Genomic DNA, 22,958 nt, shown 5'->3' on the forward strand with positions numbered 1-22,958 from the left:
AGGAGACACCATTGAAAGGTATCTTTGTTATGTCAATAGGTTTCTGTTACCTTCATGAAGTGCCCGACGAGCTAAAGCCTCAAATTCTTCAAAACTGTGGAGCAGGTAACAGTGCTCCTCCTTTGGGGTGGAAGCCATGTCATTGAGTTCTCGAATATTCCCTTGCCATATGCCAAAAGTGAAGATCTCCACTCCAAAATCTCGCAGTGATGCTGCAATGGGTCTGGGATCTCCTCCATTGGAATATCCATCAGTAATGAGAAATATAACTTTTGTTGAGTTTTCTCTAGAATGGCGAAGAATTTGCTGTGAAGAAATAAGGAAAGTCAGAGTGAGTTTGTGTTGTATTGTCCTACTACGTGCTTCTCTTCTTGTGTAAGAGAGAACTCATGAGATCAGTAGCATTCTACAGGAATGGGAAAAGGAGCACTGATTAGTGAAAGTAAAACAGAAACAGGCACATCAGAGAGCCTGCGAAAGTCTTCTCACTAAACCACAAGAAGCCTCAACTGCATTTAAAATCCATTGTCATTGTTGGTGTCATCGTCATCGTATCAATATGAAGCTTGCTAATGAAGGGTAACAAATATTAATGGAGTGAGTTTTTAATTAATAATTTCACTCATCATTAAATTATTTTATTTATTTGAAAGGCATACATAGATAGATGGAGAGAGACAGACAGAGTCAGAGAGAGAGAGAGAAACAAAGAAACAGAGATACAGAGTCAGAAACAGGGAAAACTCCCATCAGCTGGTTCACTCCTCAAATTCCCGCAACATCCAGGGCTGAGCCAGAAGATAAGAACTATGAACTTAGTCTAGTTTCCCATGCGTGTGTCAGGGACCCAACTATTTGAGCCATCACTGCTGCCTCCCAGGGTGTGAATTAGCAGGAAACTGGAATCAGGAATAGAACTGGACTTTGATATCAGATGCTCTCATATGGGATGCAGGTATCTCAAGGTATACCCATTAGAAATGGGTAGAAAAGGTAAAGAAGAACCAGGATGTGTTTTCTGGCAAATTCTTATAAGGAATCTTAATTGCTGCACCACAAATTGCCTCAAATTCTATTTTATTCATTCTGAGGATCTCAAAATATGGAACAAATCTGAGTCTTACGTATCTACTTTCAAGAGTATCTACTATCTGTCTATCTATGAGGCTCTATGTCTGTCAATCTGTTCAAACCACCACATGGTCATACAGTAAACACCTAACTGGAACACAGCAGGATTTATCTTTCCCAGAGTTGGTAATGGCTGACCTGCGTTATATATTTGTTTTTCCACTGCTTCTCCAAAAATGTAGACTTGATTCAATTTTTCATGTTTTTCAGACCACCCAGTATTAGCACAAAATCTGATGATTTTAGTGGAGTCCAATCTTCATGAGAAAATATTGATTCACTAAATCTGACACTTGGGATTTATTATTGTAGTACAAGTGAATTCTGTTTTAAAAATATGATATGCTAGTGTATCCCTACAGATAGAAGAAAAAATGAAAACTTTAAAAAGTCATTCTATTTACTTCTAATGATGTTTTTCAACAACAACCTGAAAAGGCACCAGCACTTCTGTGGCAAATCTAGCATCATAATATTTGCTATTGTTGTTTTTCATTAGAAATGGGTAGAATAGGTAAAGAAGAACCAGGATGTATTTTCTGGAAAATTCTTATAAGGGATCCATATTTTCTGGCAAATTCTTATAAGGAATCCAATAATTCAAGAAACATTCCATGTTTTTCAGAAAGTAGGCTGGAAGAGTGACAACTGTGTCATATTTTGTTAAAATGAAAAGGCAATATGATGGCTTTAAAAATAAATCTGACTCAATTCACTTTAGGGAGTAGACTCATTATAAGATCCAGATTATCTCAGATTATAAGATTTGTGCTTATAGAAAGCAAACTCTATTAGTAAGTAATCAACTGATATTAATTATAACTCAATAATCCTTATATAAATGTTGTTAGTATTTGCAAGCTAAAGCTGAAGCTGTTAAACTTGAATTTAAAGGAAATTAAAGTAAAAAGGACTCTAGAGAATATCTGGAAATCCAGTCTTTCTCAGAAGCCACGTGACATGAAGGAATATAGTGCAGATGGGACCACGCTGAAGACAGGAATGAAGGGCTGACTGTGTAGCAGAATATCATGTAAATGCTAACCAAGATGTTCCCCAAATACATAAAAAAGTGGCCCAATGAACAGTCTCAAAATTCCTGGCTCTTTAAGTTTAGAAAGCTTCCCTCTTGATGACGGACAGGAACTTTGGGATGAATGATTGGTAAGTGTGAGATTTTTCCATGCTCCAGGCAGGAAAAGAACCTCTGAGGAGAGGAAGAGGGAGAGAACAAGAGTTTGGGTATAGCTGTGAGACGCTCCACACCTCCACTCAGTCACAAAAGAGATGAGTGACACACATCTCTTTAGGGAGAGGGATCCATAGGCCTTCTTCCATTTGGATTTTGGGAATAGAGGCAAGTTCCACAGACATGCCCTTGGTCACAATAAGAGACTCTGAAACACAATATATGGGTGTTAAAGGAGACAGGATGTGATGAGTCTTCCTCACTCTGGCAGAGGCACAGGAGAGAAAGTCAATGCAACACTAAGACTCTTCCAGGGATGGCCCTTTACCATAGCAGCTAAGATGCCAGTTCCGACACTCATGCTCCACACCACAGTACTTAGTTTCAGTTGCTTCCGCTGTCTCCTGATTATAGCTTCCTGCTGATGGAGGCAGCAAAATGATAGCTCAAATAATTGGGTCCCTGCCACCCACATGGGCAATCTCGATTGAGCTGTCCCCAACTTCAGCTCATCCCAATCTTTTTCCTTCTTTTTCTTTTTTTTTTTTTTTTTTTTTTTTTTTTGACAGGCAGAGTGGACAGTGAGAGAGAGAGACAGAGAGAGAAAGGTCTTCCTTTGCCGTTGGTTCACCCTCCAATGGCCGCCGCTGCAGCCGGCGCACCGCGCTGATCCGATGGCAGGAGCCAGGATCCAGGTGCTTTTCCTGGTCTCCCATGGGGTGCAGGGCCCAAGCACCTGGGCCATCCTCCACTGCACTCCCTGGCCATAGCAGAGAGCTGGCCTGGAAGAGGGGCAACCGGGACAGAATCCGGCGCCCCGACCGGGACTAGAACCCGGTGTGCCGGCGCCGCAAGGTGGAGGATTAGCCTATTGAGCCACGGCGCCGGCCTTTTCCTTCTTTTTCTTAAATATTTATTTTTATTTATTTGAAAGGCAGAGTTAAAGAGAGGCAGAGGTAGAAAGAGAGGGAGAGATCTTCCATCTGCTAGTTCACTCTCCAAATGGCCAGAGATGGGCCGATCCAAAGCCAGGAGCCAGGTCTCCCATGTGGGTGCAGGGGCCCAAGGACTTGGGCCATCTTCCACCACTCTCCCAGGCACATCAGCAGGGACCTGGATCGGAAGTGGAACAGCTAGGATTTGAACCAGCACATATATGGGATGCCGGCACCACAGGCGGCAGGTTTGTTTAACTGCTATGCCAGAGCGCTGGCCCCAGCTCAGCCAGTCTTGGCCATTGTAGGTGTTTGAAAAGTAAACCAGCAGACAGGAGCTCTCTTGTCTCTCTTTCTCTGCCTCTCCATTTTGTAAAAGACTCCTACCATATTAACGGTCTTACAACAGTAAGGGTGTACTAGTAGGTGACCTCATGGACCATGTGAGTCCAAAGCCACATAGAGATGTGTCTTTCTTGAGCAATATTAATATGAAGAGATCATGGAAGCCCCAAGAGGAGAGCTCAAGGATGAAGGTGAAACTGAACAGAAAACATGCTGATGACCAGTGGGGACCATCATTCCATCACAGCCACTGACGACACAACTGAACATTTCAGAGAATGGAAGTGCAGAAAGTCAGAGCTGAGAGGTGAACATAGCTCTTTTGCTGCAGCTTTGCATAAGCCACAGAGCTTAGGCTCAACTACATGGAGAAACAGAAGTGGAAAATTCCTGAATGTAACTCAGTTTTGATAATCAAAGCGCATACAATACTTCTGATTTTGAGTTTGCTTGGAACTTTCTGTCATCAGGTTGACTGGGGCCTCAAAAGGAAATTACATTCAATATTACAGAGCATTTTTTTAGAAAATTTCAAGCTGCAGATGTTAAAATACTTTATCTTTACATACATATCTTGTCTTCCTGATGCAACCTGATGAAATCTTGGACAGTAGAGAACATCTTTTGGAACTCTGCCATCCCCAATATTAGAGGGAGCAGAGATGAAGGCTAGGGACGGAAGGTAGCAGGTCCCCTTATCTAACCTCTTGCAACACAGCTCACAGGCATGCAGAGGGGACAGGCCTAGCTTTTTAAGAGCAAGGACAGCTTTACACAGAAGCCTGGTCTTCTTCCCAAATGGGACTTCCTTAAACGCATGTATCTTCGCAGTTCCCCAATATGCAGAGTACAGAACAATGTTCCGCAAACAGTACTCACACAATAAATATTTGTCAATAAAGGATGGGAGCAGGGTAGTAATTATTCCACACTGCAGCTGATGATGCAAAAACCCCACGCTGTCTTTATCTCTGTCTCTTCCCATATGCTACCTTAGAAAATTCCCCATGAAGCCTAGTAAAATAGTCTCCTATACATGTCTGTAGTAATTTAGTACTTTTATTTACTTCTTATTTTTTAAATTCAGATAGATATTTTTTGGTCTTTTGTGTGAGGGAAGGACTGATTTTATTTTATTCAATAGAACAAATAATTTCCCCAAATCATTTATTGATAGGCCCATTCTTGTCCTGGCTACAACTTCTCCATTTTTTTATTGATTTATTAATCTGCTACCCTGTTTGGGCTGCTATCTTGTTAAAGTATGTTTTCACAGGTTTTAGGGAAAGCCTATCATCTTTTCACTCTTTCTATATGTTGATGGTTAACATAAAAAATTCCTTTTTTGATTGAGCTTGAGAGTCTACTTATTAAATTCTTTTTTTTTTTTTTTTGGACAGGCAGAGTGGACAGTGAGAGAGCGAGCGAGCCAGAGATGCTTATTAAATTCTTCACTAAAATTCTTCTGTGTAACCATCTGATCAAGTAATTCTACTTTCTACTTCTAGGAATCCCAAAGATAAACTGACTGGCATGCATGCATGCATGCATGCATCTCTCTCTCTCTCTCTCTCTCTCCCTCTCTCTCTCTCTCACACACACACACACACACACACACAGGATCAGCCCCCAGGAAATTCAGCATCTGTAAAGTCCTGACCGTAGTCTCCAAGTGCCGTCCCTCACTCAAGGGAACCAGGGATTCTTGCAGAAATGACTGACATCTAGTCTGGAGCAAGGAATGTACAACATGAGCTTGGACCCTCCTCTCATGACAGAGAGCTGTTAAAGATTATGAAGGCCAAGCCAAAACTGAAGCTCCCTCTGGTCAAATAAAGAGCAATTTGAGTATCAGTAAAAAAATAACTGGAATGTATTTAATTGAATGAAGTATAATACACACGTGTGTATTATATATAAAAATTTATATATAAAAATTACTGACAGAACTATACACATACCTTTTTGTTGTTGTTATTGTTCAATACTACCTCTAGGAGAAAGACCAATAAACAACCTGCTATGAATGACATGAAATGAGACTGTATTTAATTTGTCTTACAGTTATGCTTTTCCATATTCAAAGGGCAGCACAATGTATTTATATCATCCTCATGTGTTACTGGGTAATCGACTTTCCCATGCTCCCTCTCTAAAGCTATGAGCTGGCTTGCATGGACAATCCCCTGATGCCTGCAGTAATTTTGATTACTGTCTCTTCTACAAGGTCATGGCACTTAACAGCAAGCAAAACCCTAAAACAGCATTTTGATGGAAGGAAGGAGAAGGGAGAAAAAAGTAACTTATTGTTTGCAGTATGATATTCTTTTTTTTATATATACTGAAGTACCTTGGCTTAAAGTGCCAATACATGGATCCTTTTTTTTAAAAAAAAAGATTTATTTATTTATTTATTTGAAAGTCAAGGTTACATAGAGAGAGGAGAGGCAGAAAGAGAGAGAGAGAGAGAGAGAGAGAGAGATCTTCCATCCAATGGTTCACTCCCCAAATGGCTGCAACGGCTGGAGCTGTGCCGATCTGAAGCTAGGAGCCAGGAGCTTCTTCCAGGTCTCCCATGCAGGTGCAGGGGCCCAAGCACTTGGGCCATCTTGTACTGCTTTCCCAGGCCATAGGAGAGAGCTGGATCGGAAGTGGAGCAGCCGGGTCTTGAACTGGTGCCCATATGGGATGCTGGCACTTCAGGCCAGGGCATTAACCCGCTGCACCACAGCACCGGCCCCACAGTATGATATTCTTGATAGTGCCTGGTACAGAGTGAGTCCTCATAAATATTGATGCATGAATGAATGAGTTGGATAGATAAATTCTAGGATACTCTAAAGACGATTACTTGAGTTGATCTTGTGTGAGTAGTAGGAATATGAGTGTGAATGGATATATTTCACATGAAAAAGATAAAGCATTCTTTTTTGTGCCTTTGTTGTCCCTCTGACACAAACAAATGCTATTGTGTGATATTAAACTTAGCTCATGGGGCTGGTGCTGTGGTACAGCAGGTTAAAGCCCTGGCCTGAAGCACCGGCATCCCTTATGGGCACCGGTTCTAGTCCCAGCTGCTCCTCTTCTGAGCCAGCTCTCTGCTATGGCCTGGGAAAGCAGTAGAAGAATGCCCAAGTCCTTGGCCCCTGCACCCATGTGGGAGACTGGAAGAAGCTCCTGGCTCCTGGCTTTGGTGCAGCTCTGGCCATTGTGGCCATCTGGGGAGTGAACCAGTGGATGGAAGACCTCTCTCTCTGTCTCTACCTCTCTCTGTAACTCTTTCAAATAAATAAAATAAATCTTTTAAAAAAAACTTAGCTCATGTCAATAACATTCCTTCACAGCCAGGGTAGGACCTCGAAGAGATTTCTTGCTTTACTACTTATTACACACAAAACACTGTAAGCTATGATTCTACTTGTCTTCTATTTTTGCAGAGATCTGGTGAGTATTTACAGGAACCCTTATATCTGTTGACAAGACAATATATTAAGCTTAAAATAGCAAGGAGAATAGCAGGACGCATAGTCCAAGCAAAGAATTACACAAGACCTGGGTTTGGAATGCTATTTACAGAGAGAGGAGGGGTGAATGATTTACTGAAAATAATTTATCCCCTACCCCCTAGTCTTTGTGCTTCATTGTACTTGAATAAAATCATAATAAAAACATTTTTCATACCAAAATTTAAGAAGTAAAAGAGATCTGTGGTAATGCTTGTGGAATGTGCTAGAAGCCTGGCACTGGATTTTCTTTTTAGTGTTCCTGAAATAGTTTACATCATCTGCTACCCTTTGTGAGGCATTTCAGAAAGAATTTTTTGGTTTAGAATATTGAATGAGGCAAACCCTTTGCTGCCAAAGAAAAACTCAACAAAACTCAACATGAACTTTGGATGGCAAAAGGTTATCACCATCTGTATTGTATCAAGCCTCTGATTAGCTTGTATAAATATCTGGCAGGGAAGTAAGCTTCCCTTGTCCAGCAATAGTCATTAGAATGATAAAAATGCAGGGTTGTGTAACATCGTTCTAACACCCGAGATCCATCACCATTACACAAGATTGCACCTCCCCCCTTCCCGCCCCTTCCCCATCCTAAGTCAGGCCACAAGAGAATTCTTCTGAAAAATGGTCTTGGAAGAAAAAGAGAGGTCACAACAAATCTGGGCTAGGAACAAAATTTGCTCTAGAGCTCCATTAATTAAACTACACACAATTATAATATCCACTCAACACAACCTTTGCTGCAGATTTCCATTGTGACCAGCCTTGACTGAAGATCCTAACTAGCATTCTTTCCTTGAAAGAACTTGATATCATGAACTAATAATACCTTTAGTGACTTCTCTTCTCCCAGGAGAAATTAGTATATGAGGCCAGTGTTTCAACCTGTTTTCTACACTCTTTCTTGTTAGAAAACATCAAGTACAAACAAGGAATCATAAACTACATAGGATACTTTCCCTGCCCTTCAAATTCTAAAATTTCACCAAGATTCTTTAATTAATATTTTTATTTTAAATGCTCAGCTATTTTCATTTCAAAGGATGCTTATTGCTTTATATTTTTGAATATTATCTATGGGAAGATAAGTTATTCTCGCTTTGATTCATCGTTTTCCAGACTTCTTCACATATTCCAGCCTTTTAAATTTTTTTATTTCATCCTCCTTCTTTTTGCACTTGGTGGGAATATCTCGAGCTTTTCTTCTATATCATCATTTTGGGTTTATGCAGTGTCACTTTATTTTCTGTTATAATCCCATCTCATTTTGTTTAAATGTTGATCCCTTCATCTCTACGTCCATTTCTATTTCCATTCTCATTTCAGGATTTTATTTACTTAAGATAAACACATGAAACCAATGTTTTCTAAGATGTAGCTGTCATTCATAGTGAATTCTTGTACTTCATCTATATATTAGCTTTCATTTTAATTTTATTTAGTAGAAAATTTTCAAAGAAGCCAAATAGAATTGTGGATTTATTTTTTGATCCTTTTTTTCTTACTCATTAATGAAGAAATATATAATTTCATTATTTGCAACAAACAACACATAGAATAAAGGGAATGCTGGAATACATGGCTTTAAAATTCACCATCTTGAGGCCAGCGCTGTGGCACAGTGGGTTAATGCCCTGGCCTGAAACGCCGGCATCCCATATGAGTGACAGTTGTAGTTCCTGCTGCTCCTCTTCCAATCCAGCTCTCTGCTGTGGCCTGGGAAAGCAGTAGAAGATGGCCCAAGTCCCTGGGCCACTGTACCCACGTGGGAGACCCTGAAGAAGCTCCTGGCTCCTGGTTTCGGATCAGTGCAGCTCCAGCCATTGCGGTCATCTGGGGAGTGAACCAGTGGATGGAAGACCTCTCTCTCGGTCTCTACCTCTCTCTGTAACTCTGTCTTTCAAATAAATAAAATAAATCTTTTTAAAAATTCACCATCTATTATTATTATTAAAACAAACATAACTTACCCAAATGATTAGTGAGAGGGCTAAAAAAATAAGCCACATACTGTGTCTAAACAAAATGGTCTAGATCGGAACTGTTCAATAGAACTTTCTGTGATGACCCATATGGTATCTGTTCTACTTGACAAATCTGGGTACTCAGAACTTGAAATGAGTGTGTTAAAACTGAGGAGCTGAATTAAAAATTTTATTTAATTTTAACTACATTAGGTTTAATAGACACTGGTGATTAGTGGCTACAATATTGGACAGTGCAATAAGTCAAAAGAGATATATAATCAACCCAGCATTAAAAAACATAAAATATCTAGAGTAATCTAATGAGAATATTCTATAAATCTAAGATATACAAAATCAACTAAGTACATGACTATATGATGAAAATAAGTATAAGAAAATGGTGTTTACATCATTAGGATTTCAAAAGCCAAAACCTGTATGAAAACAAGAACTGAAAGGCACAGAAAGACAACAGACTACGATGAAAAGAAATATGTATACAAGAGATAAGAAAATAATGTTAGAAAAGTCAAAACATAATGAAAGTCAACATTGTATATAGCGAGACAAGATGTCAGAACTTGAAGCTGATGGAGTTTAGTATAAATTTTAGTGTATAAAACTGCTGAATAAACTTTTTCACAAATTTACAAAATTCTGCATACAGCCAAACTTAATTCAAGTAACAGTAAAAGGATCTTTCCTCTTTATATGATAGGAGTTATTCCTCAAATGCAAAAATAGATTAAAATTAGTCTTCTACTCCAATTAAATATAATCATTGCCCAAATTTTAAAAAATCCAAGATTCTAGCAAGGCATTCATTAAGACTAAATTCTGCCCTTTTTAATGAACAAACATTAAGAATAGATATATACCTCATTAATGTGATAGATTATCCCAAAACATCAAATGAAACCATAACAATTCTCTTAGTTTTTTTATTCCATTCTTTCTTTTTTTTCTTTCTTTTTGTTTCTTTTCTTTCTTGGACTAAACAGGAGAGGGAGGAGGAAGTGCGGTGCGGGGGAGAGAGTGGGTGGGAGGGCAGGTATGTTGGGAAGAATCACTATGTTCCTAATGTTGTATTTATGATACATATAAATAAAAATAAAAGAAACCAAGCTCAACTGTAAAAAACCAAATTTCACAATTAGATAAGCAATAAACTAGTGATTCTAAGTATTTTCACTATTATTTAAAATTATTTTGAAATTTCTAGCTAAGGGAATAAAATTACAAAACTATAGAAAGTATTATGCCTTTTAAAATTTTGGGTTCCTCTCAAAATTACAAAGCAAGGAAAAAACTGGGAAATAAGTACATCAGACATAAAAAATAAAGTATTAATGGCCTTAAAATTTTAAAAAAACTTGTACATGTCTCTAAAGGAAAAGAAAAATAACAGCAACATAAATGATTGTTCTGACCCAACAAACCACAGAACAAAAGAAAAACAAAAGAATTCTATTTTCAGAAAATATGTAAAATGTTTAACTTCACTAACACCAAAGTAATGTAAATTGAATAATAATAATAATGTTATCTGTTTCATGTCTCACATGGACAACTTTTGGCTTAGGTTCAAAATTATAAAATATGTAGTGCTTCTTTTGAGAATCCCACCTGGACTGATGATATTTGGAGTACTATTTGACAAAGTGATCAAAGCCCTAAGAATTTCACATGTTTTAAGCTTCAGTTTTACAGCTAAAAATATTTTAAGGAAATAAGCATGGTTTGGAGTACTATTTGACAAAGTGATCAAAGCCCTAAGAATTTCACATGTTTTAAGCTTCAGTTTTACAGCTAAAAATATTTTAAGGAAATAAGCATGGATATATACCCAAAAATAATCAAAATAAAGTATATATCATAATAATTTCATTAAAAATTGGCAATAATAAAAAATTCCAGAATTAGAATACTAAATTATGGTACAATCCTATAATATCATTACAATGATATTGTTAAATAATATCACATTTAAGAAGTAGACAATCAAACATGATTTTTTTACTTTGTATTGGTGTGCAGCTATCTGGAGAATGCACCACATGTATGTGTATATATTTTTATGATGATGACTGACAACACATGTATCAAAATGTTGGCTTTCTCCTGCTAGTATATTTAGAGGTTTTTACTCATTTCTATTTTATATTTTTGTGTGTATGTGTTTTAACTGTGTTTGAATTTTCTCTTTCTCCTCTCCTCTATCATCCCCCAGGGAATGTCATGTGATTGCAGAACTTTTTCACCTTTAAACTAATAATTCCCAAGTCAATACAAAATTAATCCTTTAAACCCCCAAGGTGAAATGTCAGAGCCCAGTGGATAACTCTGAATCTATCATGGGATCTCTCAAAATCAGCACATCTACTCCTCCATCTGTTTTCGAGACTTAGCAAATGCAGCACCACCATCCACCCCATTTTCACGGTCTGCATTTTGGAGTGATCTATGATGTCTTCTGTCTGCCCAATTACATTAGTAAGAATCCAGACCTCTGATTTCACCTCTGAATTACCTGCCTACCTCGCAATCTTGCTGCCCCAGTCCTGGTTCAGGTACTTTAATCTGGATTATTGGAAAACAAAAGTTGGTTCAAGCATCTCTAACTCTTACTTCAATTCCATTTTCTGACATGACATCAAATACACTTTCAGCATTTTCCTTTTGTCTACAAAGTGAAGTTGGAAGTTCTTTACCAGTCTTTTTGCTAATCCATCTCAATACCCCCAGCCCCACCACTTACCCTGGCCTTTTCTTCTGTCTACTTCCTCAACCCACCTCCTTCACTCTATTCTAGTGACACCCAGTCTATTTGGTGGCTTTGGACATGATACTTTCCTGATGTCTGTTCTGCCTAGAAATTCTCGCCAAGTCTTTCTTATCTCCCAATATGTCTGCCTCTGTCCCTTACTAGTTCTTCAGAATTTAGATCAAAGTCCATTTTCTCTTTGAAACTTTCCCAAATTCTTCTGCAGTGCATAAAATAAACCCACTCCAGTGCCTTTACTCACATTCCATTATTCTAACCCTATCATAATTACAGTTAATGCTTATATGTCTGGCTATATTCCAAGGACTGAATTTTATATTCCCTCTCCACCAATGATCAAAAAGCAGCTATGAAATAGATGAGTGAAAGAATAAATTTAAAACGCCTAAGTTTTCACTAGTGACATGTCCAACATACAGAACAAAATAATAAAATCAAGGCCAAAAATTGTTGTTACTGTAAATCCTGTTCTGTTATAATGAAATGAAAACTCTTATAAAAATTATATTTAAACCTATTTTACCAAAGCTTGTTATGCATCAGGCACCATGAGAGGGATATCAAATTGCGTCATTAGTTGACACAACAGAACCATTGAATAAAAACAAACATAAATAAACAATGACAAAATTATAACTGGAGGCCGGCGCCACACCTCACTAGGCTAATCCTCCACCTTGTGGCGCCAGCACACCAGGTTCTAGTCCCAGTCAGGGCGCCGGATTCTGTCCTGGTTGCCCTTCTTCCAGGCCAGCTCTCTGCTGTGGCCCGGGAGTGCAGTGGAGGATGGCCCAGGAACTTGGGCCCTGCACCCCATGGGAGACCAGGATAAGTACCTGGCTCCTGCCATCGGATCAGCACGGTGCGCCGGCCGCGGCGGCCATTGGAGGGTGAACCAACGGCAAAGGAAGACCTTTCTCTCTGTCTCTCTCTCTCTCACTGTCCACTCTGCCTGTCAAAAAAATAAATAAATTAATTAATTAATTAAAAAATAAAAATATAAAAAAATTATAACTGGAAAAGAGTATTTATGGTAACTGAGCTTTGCTATTTATATATATTGTAATCTCAAATCAATCATACTTAGTATGTTTTATTTATTTTAAGTACTAACTCAGTCTTCATAGCTGAAACTCAAGGAAGAAAAATAACGTTGGGTCAAGTCACACTTAGGCTACTCATGATAGTCTAGCCAAATCACACCGAGTGTCAAAGAGCTTCAGCTCAGACTGATGGTCAGGGATTCTCTACCCACATACATGCTTTAGTTATCAAGTAGGTACACAAATCATTTTGAAATGGACCCATAGAGACCATACGTCTAGTTGGAAAATGGTGTGTATAGGAGCTGATGAGTGACAGACTTAATCCAGAATGTAAAAAGAAACAGAAAAAACATGCAAAAGACCAAATATTTCCAGTCACACCAACTTCATTCATTCTGCAAACATACAGGGAAATACAGAAAATCTATACAGGAAAAGAAAGGATTACAGACTCAAAAAGTGAAAATGAGAGGCCAAATGACATATCACTCTTACATTATTAAGATAAAATCAAATTCAACTCCAATATGAATCTTATCACATTTAACCTTATAAAATAACCTCAGTTGACATGTTACATGCCAATACAATATGACCAAGCTGCATTTAGCACAGTGCAGACATTAGAGAATTTCTTCATATGCCTCACGTCAGGAGACAACAGAACAAAGAGAAAGACAATCTCACATAATACAAACATAATTTGGTATTTGGGCATCAGTTCATGACTTTACAAATTAATTAGGCAAAGAATAGAGGGGTACTTACTTAATAGGAAAAAGACAATGAACAAAAATCCAAGTCCAAAATCATTCTTGAAGCTTCCTGATTAAATTCAGGAACAGGCAACAATGCCCCTACATTTCTATGTAGGAACACTAGCCAACCCAATGAGGCAAGAAGTGGAAATAAATATAATAACAAGGTGAACATATTTCACATAAAAGAGAATCAAACTTTTAATTTTTTAAAGACTCATTTACTTATTTGAAAGTCAGAATTACAGCGAGAGAGGGAGATTCAGAGAGAGAGAGAGAGATCTTCCATCTGCTGGTTCACTTCCCAAGTGGCCGTGAAGGCCAAAGCTGAGCCAGGCTGAAGCCAGGAGCCAAGAGCTTCACCCAAGTCTCCAACATGGGTGGGTGGCAGGGTCCCAAACATGTGGGCCATCTTCTGCTGATTTTCCCTGGCCATTAATAGAAAGCTGCATTGGAGCAGAAGGGACTCGAACCGGTGCACATATGGGAAGCCAGCCTCAAACACTGGCCCCATGAATTAACTTTTTAAAAAAGATTTATTTATTTATTTGAAAGGCAGAGTTACAGAGAGATAAAAGGAGAGAAAGAGACACAGAGAGATCTTCCATTCACAAGTTCACTCCACAAATGTTTGCAACAGGAGTCTGGAACTAACCTGGGCCTCCCACATGTGTAGCAGGGGCCCAAATACTTGCACCATCTTCTGCTCCTTTCCTAGGCACATGAGCAGGGAGCAAGATAAGAAGTGGAGCAGCTTCAACTTGAACCAGCACTCATACAGGATGCCTGCATTGGAGGCAGTAGCTTAACCCTGTGCCATAACACAGGCAGCCAAAAAGAATCAAATTGAAAGAAAATATCATGAAAAAAATTATGTACTATAACTATAAAATTAACTATGAATTTAACTACAAAATTTTACATTGACAACTAACCACTAATAGAGATTTAAAAATTTTATTCTTGGGACTGGCATGTGGCACAGGGAATTAAGCTGCTGCCTGTGATGCCAGCATCTCATGTGGGTAAAAGTTCAAGTCCTGGCTGCTCCACTTGTGATCCAGTTCCCTGCTAATGCACATGGGAAAACAGCAGAAGATGGTCCAAGTACCTGGGCCCCTGCCACCATGTGGGGGGCCTGGATGGAGTTCCAGATTCCGGTTGCCACAATTTGGGGAGTGAATCAGCAAATGGTAGATCTGTCTCTCTGTCCCTCTGTCTCTCTGTCTCTCTCTCTGCGTGTAACTCTTTCAAATAAGTAAACACATCTTTTTAAAGAATAAAAACTCAATTATTATATGTCTACATGATAACATATGCTGGCAAAATAATTTTAGAAAAATTTTAGATTCTACTTTAACTATATATTATATATAATTTTATATGTATTCATACAAATACATAAAAAAGAGACAAAATCACAACAGTTATACTTTCTTGTTCTGTGTAAAACTATTAATGTGTATACTATATCTATTTTAGGCATGGAAAGCCAAGACACTCTGGAAAAAAAAGAAGACCTAAATGAAAGATCTCTGTGAGTGAGATCCCAGTGGAAAGAATGGGGCCATCAAAGAAGGAGGTACCTTTCTCTGAAGGGAGGAGAGAACTTCCACTTTGACTATGACCCTGTCGAAATAAGATCGAAGTCGGCAAACGCAAAAGGCTTCCATAGCCTTGGAAACTCATGAATAGAGCCTAGGGAGATTACTGACACCATAAACAAGAGTGTCAATTTGTTAAGTCAACAACAGGAGTCACTGTGTACTTACTTCTCATGTGGGATCTGTCCTTAATGTGTTGTCCAATGTGAAGTAATGCTATAACTAGTACTCAAACAGTATTTTACACTTTATATTCTGTGTGGGTGCAAACTGATGAAATCTTTACTTAATATATACTAAATTGATCTTCTATATATAAAGATAATTGAAAATGAATCTTGATGTGAATGGAATGGGAGAGGGAGCAGGAGATGGGAAGGGTGTGAGTGGGAGGGAAGTTATGGGGACGGGGGGAAGCCATTGTAATCCATAAACTGTACTTTGGAAATTTATATTTACTAAATAAAAGTTTAAAAATGTGTATACTATATCAATAATAATCAAAAATATTTGATAGTTTTAAATATAAATTTATAAAGACTTTTAACAGTTACCCTTGAATTAAAGATATTTGCATATCATTAAAATGTCCATACTACTCAAAGAAATTTACAGATTCAATGTGATTCTAATAAAATACCAAATACCAAAGATGTTCTTCTCAGACCTGGAAAAAATTACCCTAAAATTCATATGGAATCACCAGAGACCCTGAATAGCTAAAGAAATCCTAATCAATAAATTTAAGCAGGAAACATCACAATACCAAGTTTCAAGACATATTACAGGGCAGTTATAATCAAAACAGGCTAACAGTGGCACAAGAATAGATATGTTGACCAATGGAAGACTATAGACCCAAGAAATTAACCCACACATGTACAAACAAATGACAAATGAGCTAAAATCAGTCCCTGGAGAAAGGACAGTCTCTTCAACAAATGGTGTTAGGAAAATTGGATCTCTGCATATGCAAGTATGAAACAAGACCCCTACTTACACCCTTTACAAAAATTAGCTCACAATGGATCAGTGATCTAAATCTAAGACCTGAAACCATCAAATTACTAGAGGAAAACAGGGGAAGCACTGTAAGATATTGGTGTAGCAATGGTTTTTTACATAAGACTACAGAAACACAGGCAATAAAGGCAAAAATAGACAAATGGAACAGTGACTTGATCAGCCCTTGCCCTGACTGTTGATGAGCAACTTAATACATTATCCTTCTTAGTATTTTTTTTGTTTGTTCTACTTAATACTTTTGGTTGAATACTGTAATCAATACACAGTTATTCTTAAGTGTTGAAACTTAACTGAAAAGTGATTGCTGTTAAATATAAGAGTGGGAATAAGAGAGGGAAGAGATGTGCAATTCGGGACATGCTCAAGCTGACTTGCCCCAAACAGTAGCGTTAGAAACATACCAGGGGATTCCAATTCAATCCCATCAAGGTGGCATGTACCAATGCCATCTCACTAGTCCAAGTGATGAATTTCTGTTCACAATTGACCATAATGATAGGACTAAGAGCCAAAGGGATCACATAAACAAGACTAGTGTCTGCTAATACAAACTGATAGAATAAAAAAGGGAGAAAACAATCCAACATGGGAAGCAAGATACACAGCAGACTCATAGAATGGCGGATGTCCTAAACAGCACTCTGGCCTCAGAATCAGCCCTTAAGGCATGCGGATCCAGCCAAAAAGCACATGAGAGTATTTCAGGCATGGAAAGCCAAGACACTGTGGCAAAAAAAAAAAAAAAAAAAAAAAACCAAAAAAACAAAACAAAACAAAACCTAAATGAAAGATCTCTGCGATTGAGATCCCAGTGGAAAGAACAGGTCATCAAAGAAGGAGATACCTTTCTCTGAAGGGAGAAGAGAACTTCCATTCTGACTATGACCTTGTCTAAATATGATCAGAGTCGGTGAACTCAAAAGGCTTCCATCGCCTTGGCAACTCATGACAAGAGCCTAGGGTGATTACTGATGCCATAAACAAGAGTGTCAATTTGTTAAGTCAACAACAGGAGTCACTGTGCACTTACTCCTCATGTAGGATCTCTGTCCTTAATGTGCTTTACATTGTGATTTAATACTATAACTAGTACTCAAACAGTATTTTTCAATTTGTGTTTCTATGTGGGTGCAAACTGTTGAAATCTTTACTTAATGTATGCTAAACTGATCTTCTGTATATAAAGAGAATTGAAAATGAATCTTGATGTGAATGGAAGGGGAGAGGGAGTGGAAAAGGGGAGAGTTGTGGGTGGGAGGGAAGTTATGGAGGGGAAGCCATTGTATTCCATGAGCTTTACTTTGGAAATTTATATTCATTAAATAAAAGTTTAAAAAAAAAGACAGAACAACAACAACAAAAATAGAGAAATGGGATTACATCAGGCTAAAAAGTTTCTGCACAGCAAAGGAAACACTCAACAAAGTAAAGAGACAAACAACAGCATGGGAGAAAATATTTGCAAATGATACATTTGATAAAGGATTAATATCCAGGATATATAAGGAGCTCAAGAAACTTAACAACAACAAAACAAGCAATCCAACTTAGAAACGGGCTAAGGATTTGAACAGGCATTTTTCAAAGGATGAAATACAAATGGCCAATAGATACATGAAAAGACACCGAGGATCACTAGCCACCAAGGAAATGAAAATAAGAACCACAATGAGGTTTCACTTCAACCCAATTAGAAAGGTGATCACCCAAAAATAAAAAAATAGCAAGTGCTGGCAAGGATGTGGGAGAAAATGTACCCTAATCCACTGTTTCTGGGAATGTAAACTAGTATAACCATTATGGAAGACAGTATGGAGATCCCTCAGAAACCTGAAAACATATTTATCTTATGACTCAGACATTCCACTCCTGGAAATTTACCCAAAGGAAATGAAATCAGCATATGAAACAGTTATCTGTACCCCTATATTTATAGCAGCTCAACTTACAATAGCTAAGATTTGGAATCAACTCAATGTCCCTCAGCTGATACTGGATAAAGAAACTGTGATACATATACATGATGAAATACTACTCAGCTGTAAAAAAAAGAAGTTAATCCTGTATTTCACAACAAAATGGATGCAACTGGAGATTATCATGCTTAGTGGAATTAGTCAGTCCCAAAAAGACAAATATAATAGGTTTTCCCTGATTTGTGGTAATTCATATATACTGTATAAAAAAGTAATGTATATGAACAAAACTGATACTTTGTGAAATTTTTAAAAGATTTACTTATTTATTGAAAGGCAGAGATACGGAGAGGCAGAGGCAAAGACAGAGAGGGAGGTCTTCCATCCACTGGCTCACTCCCCAGAAGACCACAACAGCAGGAGCTGAGCCGATCTGAAGCCAAGAGCCAGAAGCTTCTTCCAGGTCTCCCACGGGGGTGGAGGAGTCCAAGGATGTGAGCAGTCTTGGCCACAAGGGAAGGCTGGATCAGAAATGGAGCAGCCAGGACTTGAATCAGTGCCCATGTGGGATGCCAGCACCGCAGGCAGCAGTTTTACCCACTACCCAACAGTGCTGCCCCCGACATTTTGTGATTTAATTATTCCTTATATTTATTTTTTATTTATATTTCTGAATTTCTAAGATAGATAAGAGTCCTTATCCATATTTTTGAGGAAGAATGGTTTTTCTACTTACTATTTGTTGAATTCTTTATTTAGTGGCGAATTAAGCTTATGATTATAAGGTAACCTGAAAGTATATAATTATAAAACTTAAAAGAAAAATAGAAAAGGAGGAGGAGGGAGGGTGGGAATGAGGGAGTGAGGGTAGGGTAGGAACCATCATTATGCTCTTAAAGCTATATCAAATACATGAAATTTGTTCCTTTTACATAAATATAAAAAAGACCTCCTCTAATCCCATCCATTTTGGTACAAATGTCAGGATTCCATTTTTTTTTTTTTTTTTTTTTGGTGAATGACTAATATTCCAGACACAGAAAGACAAGGACCATATATTTTCTCTCACTTGTGGAAATGAATAATTAACAATTATTAATTATTAACATGTAGATGCTATATATTTTTGTAAGCAGATATGTATAAATGTTGTCTTCAATGAATTATACTCTTTAAATAATAAAATATCCTTCTTTCCTCATTTTTATCATGCATCTCACATTATGTGAATATTAATACATCAACCCCTCTCAAAATAATTGTATGTGTGTATATATATAATATTTATATGAATTAAATATGGCAAAATGTTAAATATTGTTCAAAAACATTGAATTAAATATTAAGAAACCAAAAAAATAAATTGATTCTGAAAAGATATTGCAATTTTAAAATCAAAATTTACAAAGACTATCCTAACCACATTTAGCTGTTAGGACTGGCTATTCACCTAATCAGCTTAAATAAAGTGGGAAATTTACATAGGAATAGCTTTCCCAACTCATGATCAAGGAGAAGGGCTAGGCCTCAGGAGACACTGGAATCAGGAACAAGCACGTCAGTAGGAATCGCCGTGGCTTCTCCCTCCAGCCTTCCTATGCTTCCCTCTGGGTCACACGGTAGGCTGTGTTTCTCTTTACACATTATCTTTATTCACTCCATGCACTGATGAGAATTTTATAGCTCACTGCGTACAATCTCAACTGTATATTCTGTATCTACTGTTTAAAAACAAAAGTAGTCTTTCAGGGCTTCTTGTACCCTAATATAAATTGCTAGAAGAAAGAGTATAAATGATGTTTCTCAACCTCTGGATGGGTACTTGCAATCCAAACAGAAAGGGGTAATGCCATAGGCAGACAGAGATTGAGAATGAGAGGGAGGGTAAGTGTTGTTTACAATGGAAAGAGCTGTGGATTGGTGTGAACTACAAAGGATGTGAATCACAAATAGTAGAATTTTTGCGTTATGCTTAGACTTATCCAGTAGAAAAATTGTTTTAAAATTTATCAGGTCAAATTATCCTTCCAAAAGAGCACCAAACAGCAGGAAACATGGTATAGAGGTTGGGAGGATTCAAGGGTAAAAACACTAGCATTACTGAGAGAGCAGAAGAATGTTATTTATAATTCAAAGCCACTAGGAAAGAAATTATGTCTTCCTTCCAGGTGTTGTAATAAAATGAAAAAAAAAGTTTAGCAGGAGTTTAGAATATGTGAAAGGCACAGGAAATCTAACCGTTACATTGCAAATATTTGGGCTTAAGCAACAATCTAACCCTGGAATGTTTCAAAAAGCCAAATATACTTCAAATCAAATCTATGGACACATGGAGAATCAAAGGGGTGGAGGTTGGAGGAAGATTTTAAGTTCACAAACTTACTATGCATTCATTTTGTTATAGTTATCCTAAATTTATCAAAAACCACATTTAATTTATGATTTTATTAGTATTACAAATAAATGGGATTTGGAAGGATGTTTTCTTTTTTCCTTTTTTGTGTTTGTTTGAATGACTACATCAATTAATCATTATGGAGCAAAACATTCTGTGTTGCATACCTTTAAAAAAAAACTGAAATTACAACAAAACAAACAACTCACTCAAGAGATGGGCCAAGGACCTCAATAGATATTTTTAAAAGAAGAAATCCAAATGCCCAACAGACACATGAAAAAATGTTCAGGATCACTAGCAATCAGGGAAATGCAAATCAAAACCACAATGAGGTTTCACCTCACCCTGGTCAGAATGGCTCACATTCAGAAATCTACCAACAACAGATGCTGGCGAGGATGTGGGGAAAAAGGGACACTAACCCACTGTTGGTGGGAATGCAAACTGGTAAAGCCACTATGGAAGTCAGTCTGGAGATTCCTCAGAAACCTGAATATAACCCTACCATACAACCCAGCCATACCACTCCTTGGAATCTACCCAAAGGAAATTAAATTGGCAAACAAAAAAGCTGTCTGCACCTTAATGTTTATGGCAGCTCAATTCACAATAGCTAAGACCTGGAATCAACCCAAATGCCCACCAACAGTAGACTGGATAAAGAAATTATGGGACATGTACTCTATAGAATACTATATAGCAGTCAAATACAATGAAATCCGGTCATTTGCAAGAAGATGGAGGAATCTGAAACACATCATGCTGAGTGAAATAGCCAGTCCCAAAGGGACAAATATCATATGTTCTTCCTGACTGGTGACAACTAACCAAGCACCAAAAAGGAAACCTGTTGAAATAAAATGGACACTATGAGAGTGACTTGATTGGCCCTTGTCCTGACTGTTGATGTACAACTTAATACTTTATCACTTTTAGTATTTTTTTGTTCTACTTAATACTATTGGTTGAACTCTGTAATTAACACACAATTATTCTTAGGTGTTTAAATTTAACTGAAAAGTGATTTCTGTTGTGAGAATAAGAGAGGGAGGAGATGTACAATTTGGGAAATGCTCAAGCTGACTTGCCCCAAATGGTAGTTAGAAACATACCAGGGGATTCCAATACAATCCCATCAAGGTGGCATGTACCAATGCCATCTCACTAGTCAAAGTGATCAATTTCAGTTCACAATTGATCATACTGATAGGACTAAGAGTCAAAGTGTGGGGAGCAACTGAGACTACCCTAAATTACTGGAACTAGGACTAATTCTATGCATCTGATCTCCCACAATATGGCGCTGAGAGAGAGACCAAACAACCTCTACGCAGCTGCCTCATCAGTTTGATAAGCTGCAGGAGCTGATCCTGCTCCTGATTGGAGGAGAGCAGTGTGCTCGGCGTGTGGGTAGCAGAGTTGGGATTGGTGGAAGAGGACTATAAAGGAGGAGAGAGACAGCATGCACCAGGAACATCTGAGGAACACCTGAGGAACATCTGAGCAGCCCCCAAGAGAGCCAGCCGGCAGTGTGCCACTCCTCCACAGAAGCGGGGAAAGCGGCGGGGGGTGCCGCCCCTCCACGGAGGTGGAGGGGCCGGCAGCTAACCCAGGACGGTGTCATTCCGCCGCGAGTGAGGGACCGGCAGCTAACCCCGGAAGAGCCGGGCAGAAAGAACAGCACAGGGTCTAGTGTCGTTCTTCAGTGAGTGGGGGAGCGACATAATGGTGCCGTGACTCGGATATTAAACCTAGGAGGTAAAAAGCGGGAAAATACCGAGAGAGACTAGAGAAGAGCCTAGGGAAAAGCCGGACGGAAAAGGTGCCGGAAGAAGCTAGTGAAAGCCTAGGCATAGACTCAGATATGGACTGCGGGGAGAAGCTAGGAGAAATCTAAGGTTGAAAGTGAAAGTGAAAGCTAGAAGAAACATAGACTCAGATACAGACTGCGCGGAGAAGCTAGGAGAAATCTAAGGTTGAATGCGAAAGTGAAAGCTAGAAGAAACAGACTCAGATACGGACTGTGGGGAGAAGCTAGGAGAAATGAGAGAGAAATATTGTTGGAAGAAAGTTAGGAAAAATACCGGGTAGAGAAAAATATAAGCTAGGGAAAATGAAGCCACGGGGGTAGGCCAAAGCGGAGACGTAAGCTAGGTTGGAATTCGTCAGGTTAGCCCGGGGAGCAAAAGGCGAAAAAACTAAACCAAAAGCGGAGACGTAAGCTAGGTTGGCGTTCGTCAGATTAGCCCGGGGAGCAAAAGACGGGAAGCCAAACCAAAAAGCGGAGATGTAAGCTAGGTTTGAATTCGTCAGGTTAGCCCGGGAACTTAGACTGAAAACTAAACCGGTAGC

General features: G+C 38.4%; 1 protein-coding gene across 1 annotated transcript in view; it reads right to left on the reverse strand.

The window, feature by feature from the left end:
• Positions 1-22,958, reverse strand: part of SVEP1 (sushi, von Willebrand factor type A, EGF and pentraxin domain containing 1) — a 212,757-nt gene that overhangs the window by 167,703 nt on the left and 22,096 nt on the right. Inside the window, exon 2 of the mRNA XM_002708072.5 lies at positions 51-306. Within this exon, the coding sequence (XP_002708118.3) occupies positions 51-306 (256 nt within the window). The remainder of the gene's footprint in view (positions 1-50; positions 307-22,958) is intronic.

Source organism: Oryctolagus cuniculus, chromosome 1 (genome assembly GCF_964237555.1).
Source record: "Oryctolagus cuniculus chromosome 1, mOryCun1.1, whole genome shotgun sequence".
NCBI lineage: Eukaryota > Metazoa > Chordata > Mammalia > Lagomorpha > Leporidae > Oryctolagus > Oryctolagus cuniculus.